Source organism: Ambystoma mexicanum, chromosome 4q (genome assembly GCF_040938575.1).
Source record: "Ambystoma mexicanum isolate Mex_15411 chromosome 4q, UKY_AmexF1_1, whole genome shotgun sequence".
In the NCBI taxonomy this organism is placed as follows: Eukaryota; Metazoa; Chordata; class Amphibia; order Caudata; family Ambystomatidae; genus Ambystoma; species Ambystoma mexicanum.
This window is the reverse complement of record NC_090928.1, coordinates 945,168,008-945,194,710: the sequence shown is the minus strand read 5'-3', so window position 1 is coordinate 945,194,710 and position 26,703 is coordinate 945,168,008. Positions and strand designations below refer to the sequence as shown.

Below are 26,703 nucleotides of genomic sequence, written 5' to 3'. Positions count from 1 at the left end.
CGTCTGATACCATGCACGCCGGTGCCGACGTGGCTTATGCCCGCAGATGCACTAACAGATGTACCTTTTCGGGTACAACTGTGCAACACATTAGAACATTTCTTAGAAGAAAACATAGGCAGTGTTGGAAGCTGGAGAACCGTTTGTGAATCCTTGAAGGTGGTGGGGGAGTCCGAAAGCAGCTGAGGGTGGAGATGGAGGTTCTAGATTTCCAAGTTGAAAGAGCTTGAGTCACTGCAGCCAGTTGAACAGTCAAGATGGACGAGCCCTTAGTGAGGCCCTACAGGACTGCCAGGCCACCTGGGAGAGATTAACAAAGTTTGACTATGTAATCAGCACGGCACGCACACACGTAGAAGGGGACATGTCAGGGTGACTCCTTGCCTGGTTGTGCCATAAACAACACCCCAAATCTCTTAACGCTTTTGCGTGATGAATGTGGTGAACCCTGTAGAGCCCAAACACAAATCAACGATATATTTGCCACTTATTACGCTACATTATACAGCCACAGCACCCAAATACCAATCGCTGATATAGCAGAGGTCTACACGCAAATTAATCTCCCATCTCTCACCAGTAGCCATATTGACCTTTTAGATCAACCCTTCACATTGTAAGACCTGGAGGAGGCGATCTCTGCGTCCGCTTCCGGAAGGCGATGGCCTCCCAGCAGAGTTTAATAAAACATACCAAAGCACGATAGCCTCAAGGTCTATGAAGAGGCATTTGAAATCGGTACACTCCCAGAGACGATGCGGGAAACAATGATAGTACCTAGCTGAAAACCTGGGAAACCATCTGATGTATGCGTTTCGTATAGACCCTTAGAAATGCTGAATTGTGACAAACTTTAACCACGATGCTTGCCTCATGACTTAGGCGGTGCATAGCAACACTCATGCACTCGATCAGACGGGATATGTAACTGGTCGCAGCACTACCCTCAACCTACGTTTATTACAGCATATAATAGATCAGACGAATGGGCGATCGGAGCAATATGTAGTAGCATTGTTGGATGCAATAAAAGCCTTTGACTCAGTATGTTGGTAATGGATAGAGGCTACACTGGAGGGTTTTGGGTTTGGAGCATACTTTAGAAGATGGGTCAAAATATTATACACTTCCCCCACAGCTAGAGTCAGAACAGCAAGACACATGTCCATGCTTTGGGACATACAGAGAGGAACTCGACAGGGCTGTCCCCTCTCCCCAATGCTCTATATACTTGCGCTAGAACCCATAGCAGAATATCTCAGACAAGAATACCTCGGGGCTGGTATACGCATAGGAAATACCACCCACCTACTCTCACTGTATGCTGATGACGTTCTGCTCTATCTGTGTCTACGACATCACAACCTATCCATAGTGCTCGAAGTACTTGATGGCTTCGCAAGGCTATCTGGGATCACCTTTGCCAAAAACAAATCATGCTTGTTCCCTCTAGTGGGTTTGAATGACACTGGGTCAACCTATGCATTTGACTGGGTCCTGAGGTGGGAGCATTACTGCTTCCGGTACTTGGGCATAAGGGTTGCTCACGCACCAGAGCGAACACATACTTGAAACACATTGAGGTTAATGGAAGGGGTTAGGAAATCAGTGGTGTTTTGGTCCCGACTCCCACTTTCAGTCCTGGGAAGGGTGGCCATTGCAAAGATGATCATACTACCTTGCCTACTCTATGGATTTACGAATATTACCCACTACATCGCAGCCCCATTTGTCCGAGAATTAGAAGCCATGCTAAGGACCTTCTTGTGCGGCCTTAAGAGGCACAGACTAACTACTACTGTTCTGTCACTCCCCTTCGAACAGGGCGAGCCCAGCTGCCAAAACTAGAATACTATTACCTGGCGGCTCAGCTCAGCCACATTGCCATATGGTTAGCCGATGAACCCACCACAGAGCAGTCTGCTAGAGGCCCTAATCAGCCCTATGCGACTACGAGAAGCACTGTGGCACCTCCCATGTAAGCGAGTAACCTACCCATTAGCACTGACGATGGGCAGACGGGTCTGGCTACGGACACAAAAAATCCTAAAGCTCACACATCCCTACTCTCCTCACGCACCCATTCTGGTCAGCATGCAGTGGGATCTCCAGGAACTGAAAATGGCACGATGTTGGGAGGAGGCTGGCGTTGCATCATGGGGAGATTTCTTTTTTTCAAACGTGTTTTTATTTGCATTTTCATAAACATTAACATTGGGACTATTAACATTGTTGTAACGCTCACCTGGCTCCCACGGAGGCGCTGGTCTGGTCTGGGTTGCTGTGGCCTCTTCAAGCGTGATGCACAGAATTCGGACCACCGATTGAACAGGACCCCCAAATCTTGCTTGTCTGGCCCGTAGGAATATCCTTCTGCAGATGAGAAAGGGGATTAACTGTCTGCTGAATAGTGTGCTTGCTCCCCCCTTTCCCTCTTCGTTCTTCTCTAACTTCCTCCAAAACCCCCGGTTTAAGCTCACCTTATGGTTTGGAAGGATGAACTCTCCATCCTGCTTCCGGTGCAGGGGCGCGCGTTCGTCCAGTTACTTCACTGGTTTTCAGAATGGCGCTGGCAAATCCATTTGACTTTTCTGAGCGATACGCCGTAAGTATGAAGATGCAAAAGTTCAAGTGTGAGCCTCCTTTATGTTGTTTTTCCTAACCTGTGATCTGTCCTTTATTTCAGGTGCAGAACAAAGGCGATGCGTTGAGGGGTTAAATTGCATGTGGTAAAATCAGGTGAGTTAGTGATGAGGGCGACCCCTCTAAATGTCTTTATAATTCCCCAGTAATGTCTTTTGTCCTTTCCCCATAGGGGCTGGGGTGCGGTACCTGCCAAAGATGTGGCGCCGACCCGAGATGTGGAATGGTTCACCAAGAAAAGCCGGTAAGTAATATGGCTGAAAATTCGGCTTTCCTCTTGTGTTCCCTTGCTCACCTTTTGTCTCTTCTTCTCTCCCCTAGGTGCAGAGATGTGGCGACCGGTGCTGAGAGCCACGATGGAGCGGGGCGGCGTCTCGGGAACAGGTGAGTGAAGCCCGGCGCTGCAGCGAGCAACGCGGTGCTTTTAAATGGAAGTCTTCCTTCAGGAATGCTGGCGTGAAGATTCCGGATGCAGGTAAGAAGGTTGAATAAGTTCTTGGTTTTCACCTTTCTCTTCTCTTCTTTCCTTACAGGTGTTCCAGGTTCGAGGCGGGCGTGGCTGGAGTCCAGGTGCAGGAGCAGTCATGGTGAGCGTTCAGCTGCTGGGATGCAGAACAACGCGAAGCACGTGTGGCTGTCCGGGCGTGGCTTAAATAGCCTTGGAAGAAGTTCCAGGTGAGTATTCTTCCACAGCCCCACCCAAGTAACAAAATAGTTCCTTCAGAAAAATAGTCCCTCCTAAGCCTCATTTAGCTTGGTTCTTCATGCAGCATGGTCTGCATCAGGTGAGTGTGCAGCATGGTCTGCTTCAGGTAAGTGCACCAAACACTTCCCCTTATGAGCCTGGCGCCTATGGCGCCAGGACTGATGTCCAACATGAGCCTGGCGCCAACGGCGCCAGGACAGAGTCCAAAGAGCCCCTATAAAGGGCCGCTGGGCTTTTACCCGGGGGCGTGATGCCTGCTCCCGGGGGTGCTGGGCCTGGCCTGGTGCTCCGGGGGTAGGCATCATGTTAATTGTCCCCCCCTTCTCCCCCCCTCCCACCCCTCGGCTGCTATGTTGTTGTATTTCCATTTACTCCCTTTGAGTCTTTGTCTCACCCCGTGGACATGTCCAGAATCCGTATTCTATGTGGGCACCACTGTAGCATATAGTCAATCTGCAAATATTCTATCACGATTCACCAGTCTGTTATAAAGTTTTGGTGTGCCCCTTGAATGTTATACGTGATTCTCTCCATCGCTACAAATTACCATACCCTCTGTAGCCATTCTACATTGGTTGGGGGTGTTTTCTGTTTCCATTTTTGAGCAATTGCTCCCATAAAGTTCCTCTTTTGTGTTTTTGTCATTGTCCTATCTTTGGGGTCCCACATTCGGCATATCCAAACCTCTTCCCCCAAGTCCTCTGCTCCCTTAAACATTTCTTTCATTTGGGACCTTACCTCTGTCCAGAAGCCTTGTAGTTCCGGCCAGTCCCACCATATGTGTCTCCAGTTGCCCACCTGTTCACATCCTCTTCAGCATTTATTTTGGGTTGTGGTAAACATTCTGTGAAGTCTTTCCGGGATGTAGTGCCATTGTATCATTATTTTCATCCACGCATCCCTTGTCTGTATTGCCGGTGTCCATTTGGGGATTATTTGCCAAACGTATGTCCATTGTTCTCTCGTAATCTCTTTTCCTAACGTTGCTTCCCATTTCTTCATGTACCGCCATTTTGTTTCTTCTGTTTGTGCATTAATGAATTTGTACATTGTTTAGACAAATTTCTTATCCCCTGGTTGTGTCATGATATATGTCTCGAATGGAGTTAGAGGTCTTCTTGCTGCTTGCGTTATTCTCGGGGTTGCGAGCCAATGATGGATTTGTTCGTATTTGTATCTGTCCGTTTCTGTGAGGCCTAGGAGGTCTCTGCAGTCTGTGTAGGTTCTGATTTGTTGGTCTAAGTACATGTCTCCCACTATCGTGCACTCAGCTTCAATTCATTTTTGGAATGCTCCTTTGTCTGTGCCCGGTTGGAATTCAGGATTATCGAATACAGGCATAAATTGAGCCGGGTCTTTAGTTAGCGTTTCTTTCCTGTTGCTTTGTTCCATATTTCTAAGGTTTTGCTCATGATCTCGCTTATCCGAACGTTCTGGTGTCTATTTTCGGGGGTTATCCTAAGTAGTTGGCGCATGATTGTCCTCGCCACTGCCCTGTCTTTGTCATGTTCATGAAGTCAGCAGCACAGGCATGCAGGGGTCGCATGCACAGGAGACCTGGGTGGACACTGTCCTGGCGCCTTTGGCGCCAGGCTCATGAACAAAGGTAAACAAGAACATCCATTTGACACCAAAAGCATTTTGTTATGGCCATAGCACTCCAGATGCATTAACCTTGAACATTCCATCCATTAAGCAGATGCATTAACCTTGAACATTCTATTCATTAAGCAGCCCCAAGTGTATTCTTGGGTGTGGCTGCTAATGGATTGCCTTCGTGTGTGGCAGTCGGGCTGAACCTGGTGGGCGTGGCTTCAGAAGCTCAGCTATATAAGCTACTCATCCTTAAGGCCAGTGCCTCGTGTTATTCTGCACTTGCAAGCATCGTAACGCTCACCGTCGCCTGAGTTCAGACCTAACTTTGAAGATCCTGCTTCCTGGACATCCTGCTTCCTGCCAGCATACTTACCAACTGGGGAAAGCTGTTATTACCGGTACATCTCTTCAGGGAGCCAAGTATTCATCTTTACACTTTCTGGAACGCCAAAATCTTCATCTTGGCACTGCAGCACGACACGCTCCATTGTCGACAGCAGCGCCTGCAAAGAGAAACAGAAGACAAGGTTGGACATTGAAAACACATTCAGTTTAAGGTTGCACTTCGCCATACCTCACGCTTTACCTTAAACCTTCGCTTACCTGCTGTCGAACGTTGCGGTAGCCTCCATCTTCCCTCCGGCCGCGTCTGACGTCTCATAGCTGCATCTAGGCCGCGTTTCCATCTAAGGGAGAAAACAGAAGAGAGACATTATTGCAGGCATAATTAGGATCAACATATAACAACATTAAACAGAACAAACAGCATCACAAGAGCTCAAGAAAGACTTACCAATCTTAAGGAGAAGCATAGTCACAGCTGGACTGGACTAATCCTTATAAGGGATCAGTGAAGGAACTAGATCCCATTCGACGTGCCCCTGCCAGAAGTAGCAGGACAGAGAGCTTATCTTCCATAATTCACAGGTGAATACCTACACCTTCACTAGACCCTAACATTCCAACTACCTACCATCCCATCACCACCGTCCCTTTCCTCCTTAAAATCCTAGACAGTGCAGCATACCTACAAATACAAGAACACCTTGAGGTGAACAACCTCCTTGGCCTACCTCAATCTGGCCTCCGCCCAAAACACGGCACTGAGACAGCACTCCTAGATCTGAAAATCCAAATGGATGAGATCATAGATAATGGGAATCTAGTCATCTTACTCCTGCTATACCTCTTCGCAGCATTCAATTTAGCGGCGGCCACTCTAGCCCCAGTCCTCTGTGGCGTGCCCCAAGGATCGGGTGTATCGCCTACACGCTACAACATTTTCACAAAGCCCCTATTTGACCTCATGGATGAACAAGGCGTTTCCTGCACCAACAATGCTGACGATACGCAGATCCTCTTGCCTATCTCTGGGAATTAAAACAAGAATTACAACAAGGGCACCAATGCCCTCAACAATATCTACCAAATCATCCAAACATGGATGGCACAACATGAACTCTGTCTAAATGACGATAAAACAGAACTCCTTTTGGCAGAGACCCAAGCCTGACTTAACAAATTGGATGTCGACTACAAATCTTTCTCTACAGAAGGGAACTCCATCACCGTCCTGAAGGAAGTGAAAACCCTAGCGGTCTATCTAGATTCCTCACTCTCCCTAACTAAACAAGTCAATGCAACGGCCTCTGCAGCAGCATATACTGATAAACTTATCAATGCCTGCAGATAATTCCTAACGACAGATAGCTGCATCACACTAGCCAGAGCCCTCATACTGTCCAAACTAGATTACTGCAATGCCCGCTTTGCAGGCTCCTCCACAAGCAACATTAAAAAACTACAAGTCATCCAGAATAATGCCCTACGAGCACCACTGAATATTTCAAAGAAAGAACGCATTCCCACAGCCAGATGCAATGTCCACTGGCTTCCTGCCCAAGACTGCATCAGATTTAAAACCCTTGGGCAAAGAAGAGAGGTTTCATAGAATGGACCCTAAAAGGGCTCTGTTTTTACATTTCAAGAATGTCAAGATTACGTCAAGATGACCAACCTTTTGTAGGTTATACAGGTCATAAATTGGGATTAGCAGTGACAAAACAAACCATATCCCACTGGATCATTCTGGCTATAATTGAGTGCTACAGATTGGCGGGGAAGGACCCCCCAGATGGGCTTTGAGCCCATTCCACTAGGGGACGGCTACTTCTGCAGCTCTGAAGAGGGGGTCCCTGCAACAGATATTTGTTCAGCTGCAACATGGGCATCAATGAATACCTTCATCAAGCATTATTGCTTAGATGCCTCAGAGGTGAGACGACAGAAGATAAGAGGCGGCACTGCTTATGGAAGGGAAGTATCCCTGCGGGGTAGAACATAAGGTTGGCAGCCCCTCAGGGTGTAGAGAAGCAGACCCTCCCACGCGATTGCCCCCAGCCTCCCTGAATAAACTGTTGCCCTGCACACAGACACTGGGCAAGATATTGAGGGAAGTCCCTCTGGACTGGGGGAGATGTACCTGATGCCCTTGGAAGAATATTGGATGGGGGAGGACTGGACACTCAATGAGCTGGAGGGGGGCCTTAGCGAAATTCCAGTATCAAGTTGAGGACACTGCAATGGAATCTGGAGGTTCCCCAGCGGCGCAGGTCAAGCTAGGCTCCATTAAAAATGGACATTCAGACCATTTAGGAAGAAATCTGGGGGATGAGAACAGACATGGGGGTGAAACTGGCCGACCTGTCAGATAAGGTAACCACTCTGGAAGACAGGATGGACGGGTCGAGGCCAACCAGACGTCCACTGCTCTCCTGGAGACGCAGGTGGAAGCTCACTTCATGGAGATGGAGCGCTGGGAAAAGGAGCTGCGTCTTAAGGTGGACGACATTGAAAATCGAGAGAGGAGGAACTATCTCAGATTCTTTGGCCTGCAGGAGACAGAGGGCGAGACACTGGAAGGACTGGAACATAAGGTTCGGGACATAATATGGGTGGTCCTGGGGGAAGAAGCTGATGGGAGAGTCGCCATAGACAGAGTGCATCTGCGGAAGGGGAGCACATGGCCTCCTCACAGTCCTGGCACGAATGCCCTACTAAAGAGAAAAGGTGAAGATTCTGGAAAAAGCTAAGCGCCTGAGGGAAGTACAATATGGCGACTCAAAAGTGGCCATCTTTTAAGACCTCTCAGCCTGCACACTGCTGAGGCAGAAAAAGTGCAGGCTACCACTAAATGGCTGCAGGAAAAGGGAGTCTGTTACCATTGGGGCTACCCATTCTCATTGACTTTTGAGTGGGAGAGAGAGAGGCGCTATCTGGTGTCGGAGGAAGATATTAATTGGATCACGGAAGATGTAGTGGGGCGTTGTGAAGGCTATTCAGGCGACCGTGGTGGGGAGGGGTCGGACCATCCCAGAAGACCTAGAGGCCCGTAAGCGCTCCAAGGAAGACGGAGGGCGAAAGAATGCCTGCAATTTTAGAAGCTGAACACCCCTTCCCTGCGGAAGAGGGCACCTGAAGGGTGATAGAGCCAAATATTGTTCACTTGTGTTTTGCCCTGGGCACGCTTGCAGTCCCGGGGGGGTGGGGCTTGAGGGGAAGCTGACTGACCATGGAAATGCCACTGCTCTGAGGTCTTTGGTTGGCAAAAGGGGAGGTAGGGGATCTGTTTGCCGTAGGAAGTTCCTTTGTTGAAGTTATCGGTGTGTTTTGGATAGCGACGTTGCTGAGTTGTGAAGGGAGAGGTTGAGTTGGGGGGCGGTGGGGTAGGTTCTGGGGGGTCTCAATTGGTGTGGTCAGGGTCCACACAACCCCCCTGGTGCGGCTCAGGGAGAGGAGAGCGGTAGCCGAACTTGTCATGAATCCCAGGGCATGGGAAGAGTCCCTGTTGGTTTGTTGACCATGCCCGGCTTGACTGGGAGATGGATACGGGTGCCTGAAGTTGAGGGAAAGGAGGTGGGGTGGGTGAGGGAGGGAAGGGTGTGTGGGGGGGGGGGGATCATGTATGGATTTTGTTTATTGGAAGGGCCGCTGGCCCAGTGGAGCACGAGAAGGACGGTCTGAGAGGGGAAAGTAAGGAAAATGGTTGAGGGGACGGTGGGTACATTAAACGTCAAGGGTTTGAACAAACGGTTTCTGAACAGCAATATATTTCGTAAACGGAACATGGTGGTTCTCTTTTTTTGAGATGCACTACTGACAAGGGGCAGAGCTACCAATAAAGGGTAAGGAAACAGGGAAAAATGTCTGGGCTTCTCATAGAACCTCCAAGAAGGAGGGGGTGCAAATATTGCTGGGGAAATTGTTTCGCCTCATGGATTTCAAGGTCAAAAGGGACTTTGGAGTGAGGTTTCTAGGAATAAAAGGTACATGCAAAGGAACACTAGTCACGCTGGCTACCCTCTATGCACCCATTGTGCCCTTTATGCAATGGATGAGAGGGCAGAGGGAAAGATGCTGCTGGGGGGACTTTAATCTGATATTGAACCCCAAGTTTGATTGGTGGTCTGCTAAGGGACTGGGGACGAAAGCAAAAGATTTAAGACTACAGGTGTTTGGCAGTAAACCCACTTGGTAGCAGTCTGTACCACACAGATTCACTTGGTAGCTGTGGCTGAGCAGTCAGACCTCCCTCAAGAAGAGTTAGGCAGTATACAGAGTATTCACAATAGGTCAAGAGGACACAAAGGAACAAGTAAACACTGACCAGGGCTTGGTGTAAAAGAGATATAATTATTTATTTTAAACCACATCTAGAAAAACACACAGGCACTAATAGTAAGCAATTCAAAAACACGGTCACTAAAAGATATATACTCCCTTAAAAGAATATTAGACAAGTCTTAAAAAAGCCCCACTTTACAGACAGCGGTGAGCGCTTAACGTAGATGGCACTCTAATAGTTCGTTTTAAAAAGGGAAAGAAAAGCAGAGAACAAATTGAAACAGATCCCAACACTTTTACAAGAACATAACAAGAGAGGAAGGCAAAGTAAAACCGTGAATTCAGAGTCAGTAGGCTGGATCCGCTTTAAGAGGATTGAAACGAAATGTGTTCAAGGTCACACGGTTGCAGTGCACAAAAGTCTTGTAATGGTTCAAAAAGGAGTTGGACCAAAGAAAGGGACCAGTTAGAGCGTCAAGGCGGCCAGCCCAGTCCAGAAGGTTAAGGGGTTATTATTACCTTGTAGCAATCTTTAGAAAGGGAGGCCTGGTGGACACGGTACCTTAAAGTGGTGAGAACACTCCAGCGGGGGCATTTGTTCCTGGCAGTGGATGCAAGTCGGTGCTTCGTCCGGGGGAAGAGAGGAACTCGTTGTGGAGGAAGACAGGAGTACGTTGCACTGCCAGGGAAGAAACCAGCCGCAGAGTTTCTCAGGTCCAAGGAGCGGTCCGATGATTCGCGGTTCAGTAGTGAGTGGCTATCTGGCCGCCGGGGTGCTTGGCACGGGCAGTTCGACCACAAACCGGTCTGGGGTGCGAAGAAAGAAGGTGAAACTGGTTGTGCCCACCAGTTAGGGGAAGAAGCCTCTCCAGCCGGGAGATCTTCTCTGTTGTCGGGAAGTGGTGAGTCGGTTCCGCAGGGCTCCACCGGTGGTGTCGTCGTGGTAGGTCGGCTCAGCTTCTCCCTTGTCGGATTCTCAGGTCCTGTGGCGACTTCTGAAGTTCCAGTCCCCAAAGCCCTGCTTTTATGCAGCATACCCCTATTCACTCATCTTAGCTGTCAATCAAACATGCTAAATGGTGAGCCAGCCGGCTCACCACTTGGGCCAATCACACAAGAGTGGGACTTGAGTTACCAAGGTAACTCAGTCCAGGGTGCCTAAACCCCCTCCCACATCCCCTGTGGTACCCAGACAGAGTGGCACCACTTTTGGAGGCTTCTGTGGAGAAGCCCACCAAAAAAGTTGAACAAAGGGCTCGACTTGGGTTGGAGTCACGGAAGAGAACACAAACGCCATTTTAGAATCAAGTCCTGGCAAACCGGCGAATTAATATTAATTAAATAAACCGGCGGTATGTTCGAGGCTAGGAGAATTAAATAATTAAAGTTTGTAGCCTCGAACAATGGGAAAATCCCATAGGAAAATATTTGCGGTCGAATATAACCAGTAGTTTCCACTGCCACCAGCCAAAACTCGATCAGGGGGGACGGAGACGTGCCCCCTCGACTAACAGACCCTGGGGCAATCGAATTGCCCCGACCAGTACATCCACAATATGATGGTTTGTACTGGTTTCTGTTAATAATTTGGGACTAGTAAAGCCAATGGTGACTTTACATGCCCTGGGAGACAGTAGTCAGTCCCAGGGTATGGAGTCTATGGTGGGGTGTCACTATGACACCCCTGTGTTACTGCACGGAGGGTGCTGTGTAACACACATAGTAAAAACACATGAGACCCTATGGAGTAAAGGACCCCATTGCCCATAAAACACATTACCAGTCAAAGGAACACCATAAATCATGTCCAAGAGTGGGAGAAAGAGTCTCACTCTTGGCAGGAGAAAAAAACAAACTCCAGAAATCCAGCAAAGCTGCTGGGGGACTCATTAGGTTAGGAAATTCAGCCTAAAGAGAGAATTCTCCTTAACAAAGCTCCCTTAGTGTGTCCCCTTGTTCCATCCTGCCCAATATGTGCTTGGCAAGATGGTGCAGGCATCTTTTTGTCGCTGCACAACGCAGTTTTGAGTCCATGGTGTTCACTGGAGCCAGCGCAACCATTTTGCTGTTTCTGTTGAAGCGCAGCTTGGTTTTGGAGAAATTCTGTTCAGTGGGTCAATGTAGCCCACACCTTTTGAGAGACCATGTCTTTACAGATTTCCTGAAGGAGGAGATACAGACTTACTTTGATACTAACAACACCTATCCCAGTGTCTGGATCTTTTCAGTCTGAAGTTAGGCGCTATTTGTTACAATTCCTCTGGGCGGGGAAGAAACACAGGATCTCCTATCAGGTACTGACCAGACCAAAAGAGGAAGGGAGAGTGGGATTTCCAGATTTTGCCACATACTTTAAAGCAATCCAGCTGCAGTCATTCTTTTTGCAGTCAGTGTGGGGGAGGAGGCTGAAGTTGATCGGGGTCATATGTCCCAAATAATGTTGGTCGCCGCAAGGTCCTATTTGGCCCATTGGTGGAAGAATTCACTAATGCCTGTGGAAAAGGAATGAGTTTCTAAGATCAGGGTTATATATGACATGGACAATCTGACCCACCTCTTGGCTGAAACCAGGAACGACATTGAGGGTTTGTGACTCCCCTTCTTTGAGAAATACGGTCGGGTTGACCGGAAGGATTGAGAATGACAGAAGGAGGGGATTGGAGGGGGGCACCTTGCTTACTAGGGATTGATGTCAGGAGGTCGGACCTTATGGTGGGGATAAAAGAAACAAAGTTCACTTGCCCAGCATTTTGGGTGTACCCGGATTGAGAGTCTTAAGGGTTGAAAGGAGATGTCACTGTGTATCCACTATTGAGTGACAAACAGTGCACACATCCATAGCAAGGTGGATAGGGGGGGGGTGTTTTGTAGTAAAGATACAGAGAAATGCATTTTGGTTGTTTTGTGTTATAATTAAAATGGCAATAACAATTATTTGATTTTCAAAAAAATAAACAAACTACAGTGCTCTGTGTAATGAGGCGGACAACTTTTGATCAGATATCCTCCCGGAACCTAAAGGTTTGATCCTCCTTCCACATGTAATTCTTGGATTGCTATGCATATGTAAATGTTTCCACACTATGGACATGTTTTTCAGTTCTGGGGAGCTTCTTTCAAAATGCATTACATGTGAGAATTGTGATAATGTAGATTTTTGCATAAATTGCATTTTGTATATGATTTCTGTCATTTTCAAACAGGAATCCTTACTCTGAAACCATTAAGGAGATGCTCACAACCTTTGGGACTTCATTATATAAGTTGGGACTTAAAGTGCATCCTAATGAACAGGACCCACGTGTATCCATAATGTGCTGGGGAAGCTGTGCTTATACAATACAAACCATAGGTAAAAAAAGCTTTTTATTAGTGTTCTAAAATAAACAGTTTTATTTCTGTCTAGTAATATTTTTTTTTTTGGTTTCCCAATTTACAGAGCATGTGTTAGCTGATGAAGACAAACCATTGTTTGGGCAGTTGCCCTGTAGACAGGTAAATGTGCCAATGTGCATTTCACTTTATTAATAGTGCGCCCGCCTATAAAAGAAATAATAATAATACTCGTTGTCAAGCATTATGTATTCTTGTTCTGAAGGGAGGATCATTGCATTGTCATGGGAATCGTGAGCCTCTTTTTTTATTCCTGCCCTAATGTTTGCATATGTATTATCTTTTCTGTGATTGAGTAGTTCGCAAACCACATCTCTAGGACGACTCGTGCATGCACACAGGCTAAGCCAATGTTCTGTGCTTCATATTCTATAACATAGTATATAAACTATTACCACAAATTGATGGGCCATTTCCTGATTGTGTCTTTGATCCTGGGCCAGGGAGCATGATTTCAGAATCCCAGGGAGCACAGGGCCTGCCACGCAGTTGAGTCTGGTCCCAGGGGACCATGCTGATGATGGTTGAGGTGCACTGGTGAGAAACATCACCTCAGCAATATTTGTAGTGGTTCATGAGAGGCAAGCATTGGGCAGCTTGTGTGCTTCCATGTGTGACTGAAGCAAGCAAGAAGGAAGTAGTTTGGGAGGCTATGATTTGTGGATTCTGGATGGCACAACCCTACAACCATTCTCCTGTTGGAAACAGCCATTGGAGGGATAGGGATGTGTGAATTGCTGCCCAAGTCAATCATAGAGGGGTAGACTGTTGTTGTGGAAGGAGAGGGGTGACCTTGTCTGTACTGTACTCATGCCTCCATGGCATTGATCGACTGAATTTGGAAAGGGGGGCTCTCTACCCTAAACCTACCATGCATAAAAGTAGCTTCGAAGTATGAGACGTAAGTTGAAGATAGAGGTTTTGTGTCTGTGGAGTCGCCAAGCAATAAGGATTGTGAATCTTTACCAGAAAGCAGGTGGGCACCAACAGCCGACATGAAAATATTTGAGCCTTGCCATTTTTCACTTGCTTGTCTGAGTGCAAGGAAAAACAGTATTGGAGTTAATTGGATAACTGGCTTTTTGCATTCTTACCTGTGAAACACCCACTAGAAGGGGGACCAGCTAAAAGGCTACATTTAACATGAACTAATTCTCACTTACAGCACCCCCAAACATCAAAGAAATTGGAAGAAGGGCTTTACTTTACAAGAGCTTCAGAAGGTGGCATCAAGAATAATGTTCTAACCAGGCCAGATGCATCCTGCTTCTTATTGGTTCTTCCTCCCACAGATTACTCATTTTAGAACTCTTTGAGGTGCAGTTCTTTCTTCAAAAACTTATTTGGCAACTAGTGGGCGCACTAGAGCTGTACTTTGGCTCGACTCTCACTGGTACCATTGACAGCAGATGTGTCATGAGTGGTATTGGAGGGCTGACTGTTCAATGGCCTCAGCTCCTTTAGTTTTTTTGTTTTGTTTAGTTTTTTTGCATGCTCCAAACCCTTCTTTTGAAACATGAGCCATGCAATGACTGCAGAATGCCCGTGTCGATGTCTGGCCCATATGTGCACTGTCTGATGCTCTGCTGCTTGGGTCCTAGACCATGGAACTGAAATGAATGGCCCCTGCCAATCCAACTGAAAGAAGGCCATTAGGGGAAAAAAAACATCCCAATATAGCCATCCACCAATACGCAGACGATACTCAGTTGTACATGAGAGTGAATAGCACGCAGGACGTTGTTAATCTCTGCAATTACCTGGCCATCAAGTCCTAGATGTCGATGACTGCCTACCTAAAACTAAACTCATCCAAGACTGAATTTGTTTTCATTGGTCCACTCGCTAAAAAACAACTTGTCCAACAATGGCTCAATTATCTGCACCTTGAAGGATTTGATCCACAACTGTAGGCCTCTGCAAAATCCTTAAATGTCACCATTGACAGCAGCCTGTCCTTCCAGAAAACATAGCCAAGAAGGCCTAAACAGCCTGGCTCTGAATCTCCACCCTTCAATAAATCAAACCCTTCATCCTGCTGCAGGACTTCCAGACCATAGGGCAGGCCCTTGTGGTCTTGCATATTGATGGGGGTGAGGGGTATGCTCTCCTGACAGGACTCCCAGCTGCTCACTTGGCTCCCCTAAAAACAGTCCACCATGCTTCAGTACGCCTTATTATGTGTCCAAGGAAATGAAATGTGACTGCATTCCTCTCTAGGCCAGGATACTGTTCAAGACTGTGTGAAACCAGGAGTGTCTCACCCACTAGTCCCTGGGAATCTGTCATCCAGGTGGCCAGAACACGGCCATCGCTTTTGGATCCAGTTCCTGTGGGTGGGCCAGTGTGGGAGGATCACCTGCGTGAGGGGTCATTGCGGAGTGGGACACCGCATGGTGAGACGCGGTATCCCCTTCCCTATAACACCTTTTCCCCATCCTACCTGGTAGGATATTTAGGAACTCTACCCCACGCCCCCATTTTACAACACAAGCACTTTCTCACCGACAGCCGGCTATGAGAGAAAAAGGACTAACACCCGAGCTGTATACCTGACGTGTCACAATGCAATGGTCAGGCGAAGTCAGGCAATTACTGACCATCACACGCACCTGACTTCCATTAAGCTTCCCCACACAGATAAAAGTCGGAACATGAGAGCACACTCTGAGTGACGTAAAGCACACAAGGAAACAGCAGTTTCGAGACAGTCGCTGAGCGAGAGAAGAAAGACGGCAAAACCGAAGGGGATCGCATGGAGGGAAGTTCCCTTGACCTTTTTGACAAGAAATATCAAGAATAGACAGCGTAACACTAGGAAACCAAGCTGCAGAATCCTGCATTGCGTGTTGGAGATACCTGGGGCCCTCCCGCGTGAATAATCAAGGTGGGGAGAAGCACGAGCCGCTGTGGTATTGACCTTGGCTCCAAGAACAAAGCAGCGTCTGTGAAATCAACAGAGCCGGTGAGTTGGGGAGACTGATACAAGACCGGTCTGTGTTGAAGCCAAGGTAGCATGCAGCAACATTGTTCCAGAGCTCACCATACAAACATTGTTAAAACGCACGTGATAAGAGATGCAAGTAAAGTTGAGCTGCTGATGAGTGATTGAACTTTAAAAGCAAGATACAATTCCTTTTACAGAGTGGTACGGCACTGCATCAGTGCTCAATCGAAGGTCTCTAAGATATCCAGGTGAGAAGTAGCAAAAGTGAGAAAAAGGTTATTGCCAATCGAAGGGGTCCTGCGACGGGTCAAGCAAAATCCTGAGCAAAGTTGAAAGTCTTAAATTTTGATGAAGTAGAGAAATTTGGTATGAGCCCGGCAGAGGTCAATCCAGGGTGAACAGTAAATCACCCGAGAAGTTGTATATGTGAAATCCTAAGAAGAAAGGAACTTTGTCGTGTTGCATCATACCCTCAGAAATAAGAGACTTTGAATGGCAAAGAGACTTCAAAACAGAAGGCCGTGATGTTGAGCTTTTGAACTGCATCCTTGTGCCTAGAGAAGCCAAAGAGTGTGCTAGGCTTGAGTGTGCTGTGTTGTCCTGTGGGGAAGGGAAGCCAACAGCTTGAATATCCTGACATGTCATTTCTTGAATGCATAACATTGCATAACATTGTTTCCCACACTACTTATATTTAAAAGTAAGGATTTGCAATAGGTTTATTAGTATAGGCCCTTTTATTTTGACAGACTTGACTAGAACTGCGTTATTATTTGATGGTCGTAGCTTGCTCCCATATTTAGATTTAGAATTAGATGGGTGTTTTTCAAACCCATTTGAAGTTCAATAAACACCCTTGAACTGTGATCACTTTTGTCTGTTTTACTATTTGATTCCATGCCTTCCTTACACAGGTTCGCATCTACAAGGGCTTAACAGCATATACACTCACCAAACGTAAAGAATATCGAACACTGGCACAATAGCTGCGAGAATGCGAAATACTTTATAGATGGGGGTTCCCTTTTTCACTTTGCTTCGAGTATCAAGGAATGGATTATCGAATAACGTCATCGGAGGAAGCGGAAGGAGTTTTGAAAAGTTTGAGAGAAGACAATCAGAATGAAAGTCAGAAAATGAGGTTAGCTGGGAGATGCTTGAAACATCAACCCAGGAGAGGTTGGCAGATTGGAGCAAGGAAATTCAGAAAACGAACCCTCCCCTCCCCCCCCGAAGGTTAGATTGCGATCAGGGTGAAAGAACTGAAAAAGGTCAGCCGGCCGTAAACTAACATTGACCCATAGCCCCCAGGGCAATTTAGGAGGCCTGGTACATGAACAAATGGCAAGCCGTCATAGTGAATGGGACGAATGGGGAAGAAATGTTTGAAAGCTTAACGTTTTGTTTTAATTTATAGGATGAGTATGGGGTGGGGGGCTGGCTCCTGATGGATGGCCCTAGTTGTGCATGGCGTCTCTTGAGGGGGAAACCCTGAACTCAATGTTTGTGTTTTGCTTCTATAAAGGCGGTTGCGGGGGGGTTGGGGATCGAGGGGAGGGAACGGTGTGCGAACTGAGAATATTAAATGTGTTGTTTGATATGGTGAATAGTGGTGGCCGCAATATATGATTGTGGGGATAGACAGGATGATGGCCCAGTTGATGAAAATAGGGGACCAACGACTTGAATTTGAGTGATGGCAGTGAATAGAATTCTACACATTGCCACTTTGAATGTTAAAGGTCTGAATTCCCCACCAAAGAGGTCTATGCTGGTTAATGTAATCACTTATTACTTTTCCATTCACATTAACAGACCCTATTCTGAACATCTTATTCATGTTGGGAATTTACCACTAAGATCAAGCGGAATTATTCTCACCATATTTTATGATGTATCCAACCTACATTAACCTCCTTGTTGTCACTTAAAGTGAGTATTTTTTTCTATTTTTCTCTACTTGCCTTCAGATCCACAATCCCTATAGATATACTCTGTGACCATTAGTAATCAATCTGCACATCATTGTCTTGCTTTCTAGGGTAATCTTTCTTACTATCAACAAGAAATCTATTATTTCGTCAGCAAGTCCCTTGTTAATCCCAAGGACCCATCAACCTTTGCTAACAGGACTCATTAACACCCAAACATTTGGAAAATCAAGTTATACCTTTCAAATCTTTTTCAAGCCTGAACTACAAAATTCATATTACCTCCTGAAGAACCGCCCAGACCATAAAGCGGGGAACGCATGTCGAGGTTTTCCTAGAGGATTCTTATTGACAAAGTCCTATTTAGGACACACAATAACAAATTGGAGAAAGAACTCTCAGGGATTTTCAGTCACCAGTCCTACTACAGGATGTAAAACAACAATTTTGTATTTGTATTTAAATATTCACAAGGCAGCCAACAGGAACATTCTAGGCGATTGGTGAACCTGAACCTAATCACCTTACAGAGATCTATAAGAATCAACCAAAAGGAACACCATAAGGAACATACCAACAATTAGTGAAGTTTTAACTTAATTGTATGGTGTAACCTAAAGAAGTTAGGAAGTAGAACATCTCTTTATTATTTTCATTTTTTTAACCAGTTGAGTCTAATGATCGATTTTTACAAAAGCAAATAAGTAAAGTTAAAAAATGTTTTCTTTACCTAATAGTCTCATGTAATTAATTTGGAAGAGCGCATTCCAATGACTCAAATATTCTTTCTACTATGCTGGTGAGAGAATTTAATCAGTGAAGGTTTGTTATTTTGTTTCTCCAGGAGACCAAGTTTGAAAGAGGTGAGGAGTACTGCATTAGAGGAAAGGATCTTGAAACAACGTTTTGTGCCTCAGTCAATACCAGGAAAGGGGAGTTGGAATGTTGATCCACCGCAACAAATGGACGGTTTTTCCGCAAGTAAAAAGGGGCCTCGAAGGTAGATTATTGGCAGTGCAAGGGAGAATAGGCAATGCAGACATGACCCTGAGCTCAATATACGCCCCAAATGTAAATCTGGCAGTGTTTTGCGACTGGGCCCTTGGTATCCTGGAGGGGTGGAAAGCTGGAGTGTTAATTTGTGGGTGAGATTTCAATATGCTAGATGACTGAGAGACTGGCACTCCTTTGGAAACGGCCCCAGTCTACGGGCAGGAGGAAAACCTTGGAGTCATAATGCATAGATATCACTTGGCCGACAGTTGGAGGGGCATCCATCCCACCTAAACAGCATACACTTTGTATTCCCCTCCACACAAGACGTATACACGACTGGACTACATCTTAATATGCGCAGTAAAATATGCTATAACAGGAGCTGAGCTACTGGTAGTGGCCTGGACAGACCACAATATGTGCAAGACCTCAGTTGAGATGGGACACTGGCCAGTACTGGACAGAAGATGGGCATGTAACAACTCATTGTTTAAGGACACGCTCTTCAGGGAATCGATCAGTTAAGACAGAAATATGTGAATTCTTTAAAGCAAATGACTGGAGACGCTTCAACCCATATAGTCTGGTAAACTGCAAAGGACACTATCAGGCCGCTCTTAATATCGGAGGGAGCATCGAAAAAGAGGATTAGATGTTTAAGAGAAACCAAACTAAGAGAAGAAATCTGAGAAAGGGAAAATGAGATGACGCACACAACACCCATTATAAACAGCTATGCAGGCAGTGACCGACGTAGACCTGAGCTCAAAGAAATTTGTAACGGGAAAGCCCTGACCCACCTTAAATGTTTAAAGCAAAGATTTTCTGAGAAAAGAGACAACGCCTGCACAATGTTGGCAGCCCGTCTCAGAGTTCAGAGATCGTGTAGGGCCATAGACAAGATTAGAGAGGAATACGGAATGGTGCTCACCCACCCAAGGGTAATAGCCCAATGACTTGGAAGGTTCTATGCCCAACTGTATACTAGGGAATCAAGTGCATCTGAATCTGAGCCGCAATTCTACTTCCAAAAATTGCCAATGCCAACACTTTCACAAGAAAATGTTGCACTGATGGATGCCCGAATCGAGATGGAAGAGGTAATTAAGGCAACAGGAAGATGAAGGCAGGCTACACCAAGACATTCTATAAACGGCACAGTGGGGAATTGGCCCAATTTCTTTATACATTATTGAACTAGATCTTGGATGGTGAAGGCGCCCCGGATTCCTTCACACAGGCAAGAGTAGTAATTTTACCAAAAGAAGGGAGAGACAGACAGGAGTGTGGCACATATCTGCCAATCTTATTATGAAATGTGGATGTGAAAATCTATACACTAGAGCGCTTGGGGGGGGGGGGGGGGTGTTTCCAAGCTGATCCACACTGATCAGGTGGGGTGGGCATCATCCGAGGAAGTCGGGGAGTGGATAATATTTGGAAGACACTAGACCTGATGGCAGGATTGGATCAAAGGGATTATGACCCTCTCCAGCTGTCCTTGGACGCAGAGATGGCTTTAGATCGAGTGCAATGGCCATTTCTGAGTGCCATTTTATAGAAAGTAGGGCTGAGATCCAGATGGTATGTAATGGCACTATAAAAAAAACTTGACGGCTAAGGGTCGGAGGACAAGACACTGTTGTCCCCTGTTTCCATTATTATTTGCAATTAACCTTGAACCGCTGGCCACAATGATTAGAAGCAATGACAGGATTCAGGGGCTGGTGAGGTTTGGAAAAGACTAAAAATTGGCCCTCTTTGCTGATATTCTAGCATATATATCGAAATCTAACACCTCTTCACCCACTCTCATAGAAGTCATTGGGAACTACAGGAAACAATCAGGTTTTTTAATTAATTTTAACAAGTCAGCAGCTCTCCCACTGAAGGATATCCTGGTAGAAGCGGACTCCCAACCTTGTCTTTTGGGACAGAAGATTCAGGCCTCAAATACTTGGGTAACATTGTCAAGAGAGAGATAGGTAGCCTGTATGTGGAATATTATCTCCCCTTCTCCAACATTGGATCTTTCATAGATTCACATGCACTGAATATTCCCCGTCGTCAGGCTGGGAATCCTCAGTAAAATAGAGCAGTTTAAATTAAACTGAAACTTCAGTCACTTTAGTGCTCTATCGTCGTCGTTTTGGGTCATACTTCCCACAGCCAATAGGGAATACTCCCTTAAGTCCTTCCCTGTCGGCCATTTTCAGGTTTTTTACTGCATGTTAGTGTTGGTAGTCCTCAAAAATCTTCTTTAACAATTTTCTCCGAATTATATCACATGAATTTGGTATTTCAATGATAGTCGTTTTTTCTTTGTCGTACCAAGAAGACCTCTATCGAATGTTCCCGCCGCCAGATATCGTCGATACACATTTGGGCCTACCTCATGGTGGGATCCACAAGAAAGTGCCTGTTCAGGGCGTGTGCCTGGTTTGGGCTGAAGAAATGTGGAGGATCACCATGACGAATGCCTTTTATCGCCTTCACCTTCGCCCTCAACATGTCATCAAGGACTGAGAGATCTGGCAGTCTTGCTTGTCGAAGACGCTGAAGGACCGTCACTGCTGTCTCGTCGCTTGGCTGGAAGACGACAGCAAGGCCGCTGACTCGGCTTCGGTACAAAGTCATGCCTCGTTACTGCAGGGCAGGACGGCCCAGCGAACCACCTCAAGTAAGAGTTACAGAAAATACAACATCCAGGCCATAAGCGAAAAAAGGCAGAAGGAAGCCTCATGCGATGGCTCCAGGTCGTCTCACAAGGATCGGCCCTCCTCTAAGGTCAGTACACAAGGAGAGAGGTCAGGCCGGGAAAAGGACCGAAGTCCTTTCCATCGACCCAAGGAAGCATCTACTTCGAGTCGAGCTCCAAGTCTGGTGAGCATTCTTCTCCGACCTTATCGCAGTCAGCTACGAAGCCGCCTTTGTCGCACTCCAGGTCATTTACTGAAGTCATCGTCTGCAGCTTCCTCGATGGCGAAGCCGGCAAAATCTGCGTACTTGTCATCGGCAGCTAAAATATCGGCAATGACGAAATGATCTACTTTGTCGAACACCAGCACCATCATCAAGCAAGACGTCAAAACAGTCAACGGCTTCAACCTCGACGACTACAACGACAAAACCATCAGCGATCTCGATGACTACAACCACAAGCGATCATCGACAGTGTTAGGCAGAATCCTGTGCAGTGCCCTTAGGGACCACTACATACAATTAAGACTACAGGTGGCAATACAAGTTTTACCTTTGGTGCAAGCCTGTACTACTATGTTAAAGTGGTAGCAGTAGCGGAGCAGCCAGGCTTATCTCAAGAGTATATGAGCAGTAGCAGAGATTACACAAAGGGACACAATTACTGTGGCTCAAGCAAACACTGACCCAAGGTTTCAGATAAAAAATATAAGTACATTTATTTTTAAACCATTTGTTATTAACACAAAACTTCTATTAAATTTAAAACCACACGTGAAATACACTACAACTGACCAGTTCACTTTGTACGATATAAATCAAGGTCAGTACCCTGTGTTTGAGAGAACCAGTGTTACGAAACAATACACGTTACGGTGAATACGATTGTGATCACTTTTTGACAGATCGGTCTACTAAATAAATGCGTATTCGTGGCAAGAAATGCTACCGGGGCAAAAACACACTTAGCACCTGAGATACCCAGAGAGAGTTGGGAGCAAAAATCATAGGCAATATGTTAGGTAGGCAAACAGAATCGAAGAACACTCATAGACAGAAATACAAGAGTCAAGAGGCTGGAGCCAGTGTCAAGTGGAACCGGGTTCCTGTGTCGAGGATCACACGTCGGATAGTTCTCGATTCAAAGTTGCCAAAAGTACTTTACATATTGTCAAATGTTCGGAAGCAAAAGTTATAAGAAGGAGCGAAAAATAAGGGCAAGCCTTATAAGCGAGAAATGGGGATTTCACCCAAAATTCCTCAAGCAGGACACAGTACCTTTTCAAAGAAGAAGCTGGTGCCACGGCAGTTGTTCCTGGTAGTTTTCTGTAGACCCACGATTCCTGGCTTCGGCACGAAGGACGATGAAGGGGGTCTACACCACACAGGGATGAGGCCAGCAGCAGCGACAATGAATAAAAGGTGCGCTCCTTAAAAACAGGAGAGGCTCTTCAAGTGGCTATGCGGACCACTACAGCAGTGTGCAGCGATTTTGACCACGAAGGCGACCTCTGGCTGAAGAAAATGAGCTGGTTATCCCCACCAGGCTTAAGGGAAGAAGACTTCGGACTGGATCTCCTTTTAGTCGTTGAAGGGTAGATAGCTCAGAACTGCAGCAGGGCTTCACCGGTACGGGATAGTTGCAGCAGTCGACCTCTCCTCCGCTTCTCTTCGGTTCCTTGTAGTTCCAGTGGCGACTCTCTGACTTCCAGCCCAAGAGACCTGCCTTTTAAATGCGAAAATCCCCCATTCACACAGCCTGGCTGTCAGTCGCACAGCAGGGGGGGATGTCCAGCCCGGACAACCACCTCAGCCAATCATGAAAAAGTGTGACTTGGGTTTCCTAGGATACCCTGTGCAGGGGGTGACTACACCCCTCCCTCACATTCAGCCCACCTAGACACCCAGGCGCCTTGAGGAGGGGTTCTTGGCAGAAGCCCGCCAAGACAGTGGGCCTCATTACGACCCTGGCGGAGTGGGTTTATGCCAGCGTTATTCGCGGCGGACCCGTCCGCCCTACTACGAGTTCCCGTAGCGCCATGGAACGTTTTCCACCTGGTTTTTCCGGGCGGAAAAATCCATGGCGCTACGGGACTTTGTTGTTAATTACGCCACCGTATTTTACGGTGGCGCAATTAACTCCTTCCCCACTCCCATTATACCCTATGGGGCAAAAATGGGAATGGGGAAGGGCAAAATGGGGAATGGGGATTTACCGCCCGCCAAGGTCGGCATGGGGCGGAAAATCCGCCAACCTCCATGGCGCTATCGGCAGCTTTCCGCCGTGCTCCGCGGTGCATTTAGCACCGCGATTTCCGCCAGGGTCGTAATGAGGCCCAGTGAACAAAGAAGGCAAACCTGGTTTGCTGCGCAAAGTAAAACACAAAGATTTTAACAAAAAGAAATGGCGAATAAACCGCATCGGAGCCCAAAGAAAAAGTATTTGGTCAAGCGGGTTTAAGTTCGAGGCTAACACAATAGCCTACAATATTACCATGGTTATATAAGATAACCGCGGTAGAAAATTAGGGTAGATACCACTGCCACCAGCCATGTATAAATGTTAAAAGAGCGAAACAATGCTCTACGAGGTACAGATAAAAAGGGCTAAGAGTTAAGCCTTCCAGTACTCCATGTAAGATGGGGTGTACTGGATCTGTGGTTAATTTTACTAAGTAAAGTTAATGGTAACTTTACCCTTTTCTGGGGGACATTAGTCAGCCTCAGAAATGGAGTCGGTGGGAAGGCTGAACGACAACCCTGTGTCACCACAGAGAAGGTGCTGTGTGCAACACAAAAGATGGGGGCTACTGAAGTGGTGTACTTCAGAGTCCACAATCACAAAAACAGGTAAAAACACACAGCAAAATAAAAGTAAGAGTGGTGAAAAGCTCACACTCTTACCAAGTGGAAAGAAATAACTCCAGAGGTCCGGCAAAGCTGCTGAGGGACTCACTAGGTAAGGGAAATTAGCCATGAAATGAGAATTCCCCCTAACGGATAGCCCAGTTGATGAGTCCAAAATTGTGCCAATACGTTGTCACTGCAGCTGTTGGCCTTGATACCAGCACCAGCACAGCAGAAATGTCCAAGAACTCTGTTTCCAAACCTGGGAGGGGCTCTATTACCAGGTGGCCCCGTAGTCCCAGAACCAAGTCTTTCACAGTCGAAAGAGGAGGAAGCTGTTGTGTCACAGCAGTCATCTCCCCCTAGGGCATTGCCACTGAGGAGTCCACCTCAGGGTGAAGCAAGCCTCATAGAACCACCATCTTTGAACCCCTTGCCATCAGCAGGGGTGGTACAGCCTCTGCAACCTTTGCCCCAGTGGGATCCTATGCTGTTAACAGTCCAGCATCAGCAGCTATGCCCTCAAAGGAACGTATCATTGTACCTTTTGTCAACACTGACAACATTGGTGGTGACCTTACATGCACTGCCTTTGAGACCACCGGTTGCCGACATCAACAGGCAAATGCGTCTGAGGCCCCAGGATCCTCCAGAGAGGGATACGAAATACCCCCCACCCTCAAGCCGCAAAGACAACGGTCAGTACCAGAGGTACTGACGGATGAGGGAGCAGAGACGGAGCCTGAAGAGGTCAATTCTGATTATAGATGAGTTCGACAACTTCATTGCGGATGGTGAGCCAGATGAGGTGCCCCTCAGGGATTCTCTCCCTGATGAAGTAAGAACTTTCCATGCACTCATGTCCAGGGCATCCACAATGTTCGGCTTAGCACCGGAGGAGCAAAAGAAGGAGAGCATTTCATAACAACGCAGAGAGCAGAGCAGGAAGTCCATCATGGCAATACCTCTACTGGAGGATGTTCTGGTTGCCATGGCACACCCAGCAACTGCACCTGCAAAGAATTATTATTTCGACAAAAAGTACAGGATTCCAGAGAACGCTGCTGCCTGTCTCCACAAACAGCCTATCCCAGACTCAGTTGTTTCTGCTGCGGCCATGAAGATATAATCCAACCCATCTTCATCCTGCTCAGTGTCCCCAGACAAGGAGGCAAAATGCCTTGACTCCTTTGGCAAGAGAATCATCACAACAGCTTCCACGACTATCAAGTCACTGCTTTGATGGCGAGTTATGGTACAAGTTGGGGCCCTGTTGGAATTCTTGCCGTAGGACAAGAAGCGAGAGGCACTGGACATTCTCCATGAGGGTGAGCTTGCGTCTGACCACGCCATCACTGTTTCCGTCGACATCGCTGACACAGGCTATCGCCAGATGCGTAATGGAGTAGTCCTACGCCGACAAGTTTGGCTTAAAGCCACGGTTTTTCAACCGGATGTCCAATCCCGGGTTACAGACCAGCCTTTTGATGGCACAGCCCTGTTCCGGGAAAAAGGTTGATGCCCTTCACGCCATAAAGACACACTGAAACCGCCCGCTCCTTGGGCACATTACAACACAAGCGCCAGTCCTTTCGTTCAAGAAAAGGGCCTTATTATAGAACTTTGCGGGACAACCGCAATACATACCAGTAGTCCTTTTTTCATCAGAGGATCAGTACAGCAAGCAAACCCAGCCCCACAAAGTTTCCCAGCGATACAGAGGCTCCTCCTAGCCTAGGGGCCGGTCTGCCAGCACATCAGTGGGGGGTCGTCTATCAAACTTTGTCAACGAATGGACTTGAGTAACATCCGACGAATGAGGGCTGTCCCTCCTCCATCAGGGGCATTTGCTGGCATTCGTAAAGTACCCTCCAGACATTCCTCCTGTACGAAGACCAGACAAATTGCTGCTCCTCCTGATCCAAGAAGTGCAGGCTCTGCTACGGAAGGGCTCTGTAGAAAAGGTCCCTAGAAATGAGATGCAGAAAGGCGGGTATTCCCGCTACTTCCTGGTAAGGAATAAGGGCTTGCTGAACAAACCAATGGGTTGGAGACCCATTCTAGACCTAACGGTGGTCTACACGTTTCTAAAAGCTCAAACCGTACGCATGGTAACACTGCAACAAGTACTCTCCCAGCTGCAACAGAGGGATTTCCTAGCATCCCTCGATCTCGCATACTTCCACATTCCTATTCGCCCTGTCCCCCTCTCGGAGGGAACAAGGTGCATTGCCTGTGGACGACCACAGTCCGCAGCTACTAGTCCTTTCTGGGGGTGTTGCCTTCATGCATCCCACTGGTCACCAACTGCAGGCTACGCA

The 26,703-nt window shown here is 47.0% G+C and overlaps 1 protein-coding gene across 3 annotated transcripts in view; it reads left to right on the top strand.

Annotated features, from left to right (window-relative positions):
* UBR2 (ubiquitin protein ligase E3 component n-recognin 2) overlaps positions 1–26,703 on the top strand; it is a 2,523,611-nt gene that overhangs the window by 1,989,580 nt on the left and 507,328 nt on the right. For all 3 annotated transcript variants that reach the window (XM_069608499.1, XM_069608498.1, XM_069608497.1), the window contains 2 exons: positions 12,772–12,920; positions 13,008–13,063. In XM_069608499.1, coding sequence (XP_069464600.1) covers positions 12,772–12,920; positions 13,008–13,063 — 205 coding nt within the window. The remainder of the gene's footprint in view (positions 1–12,771; positions 12,921–13,007; positions 13,064–26,703) is intronic.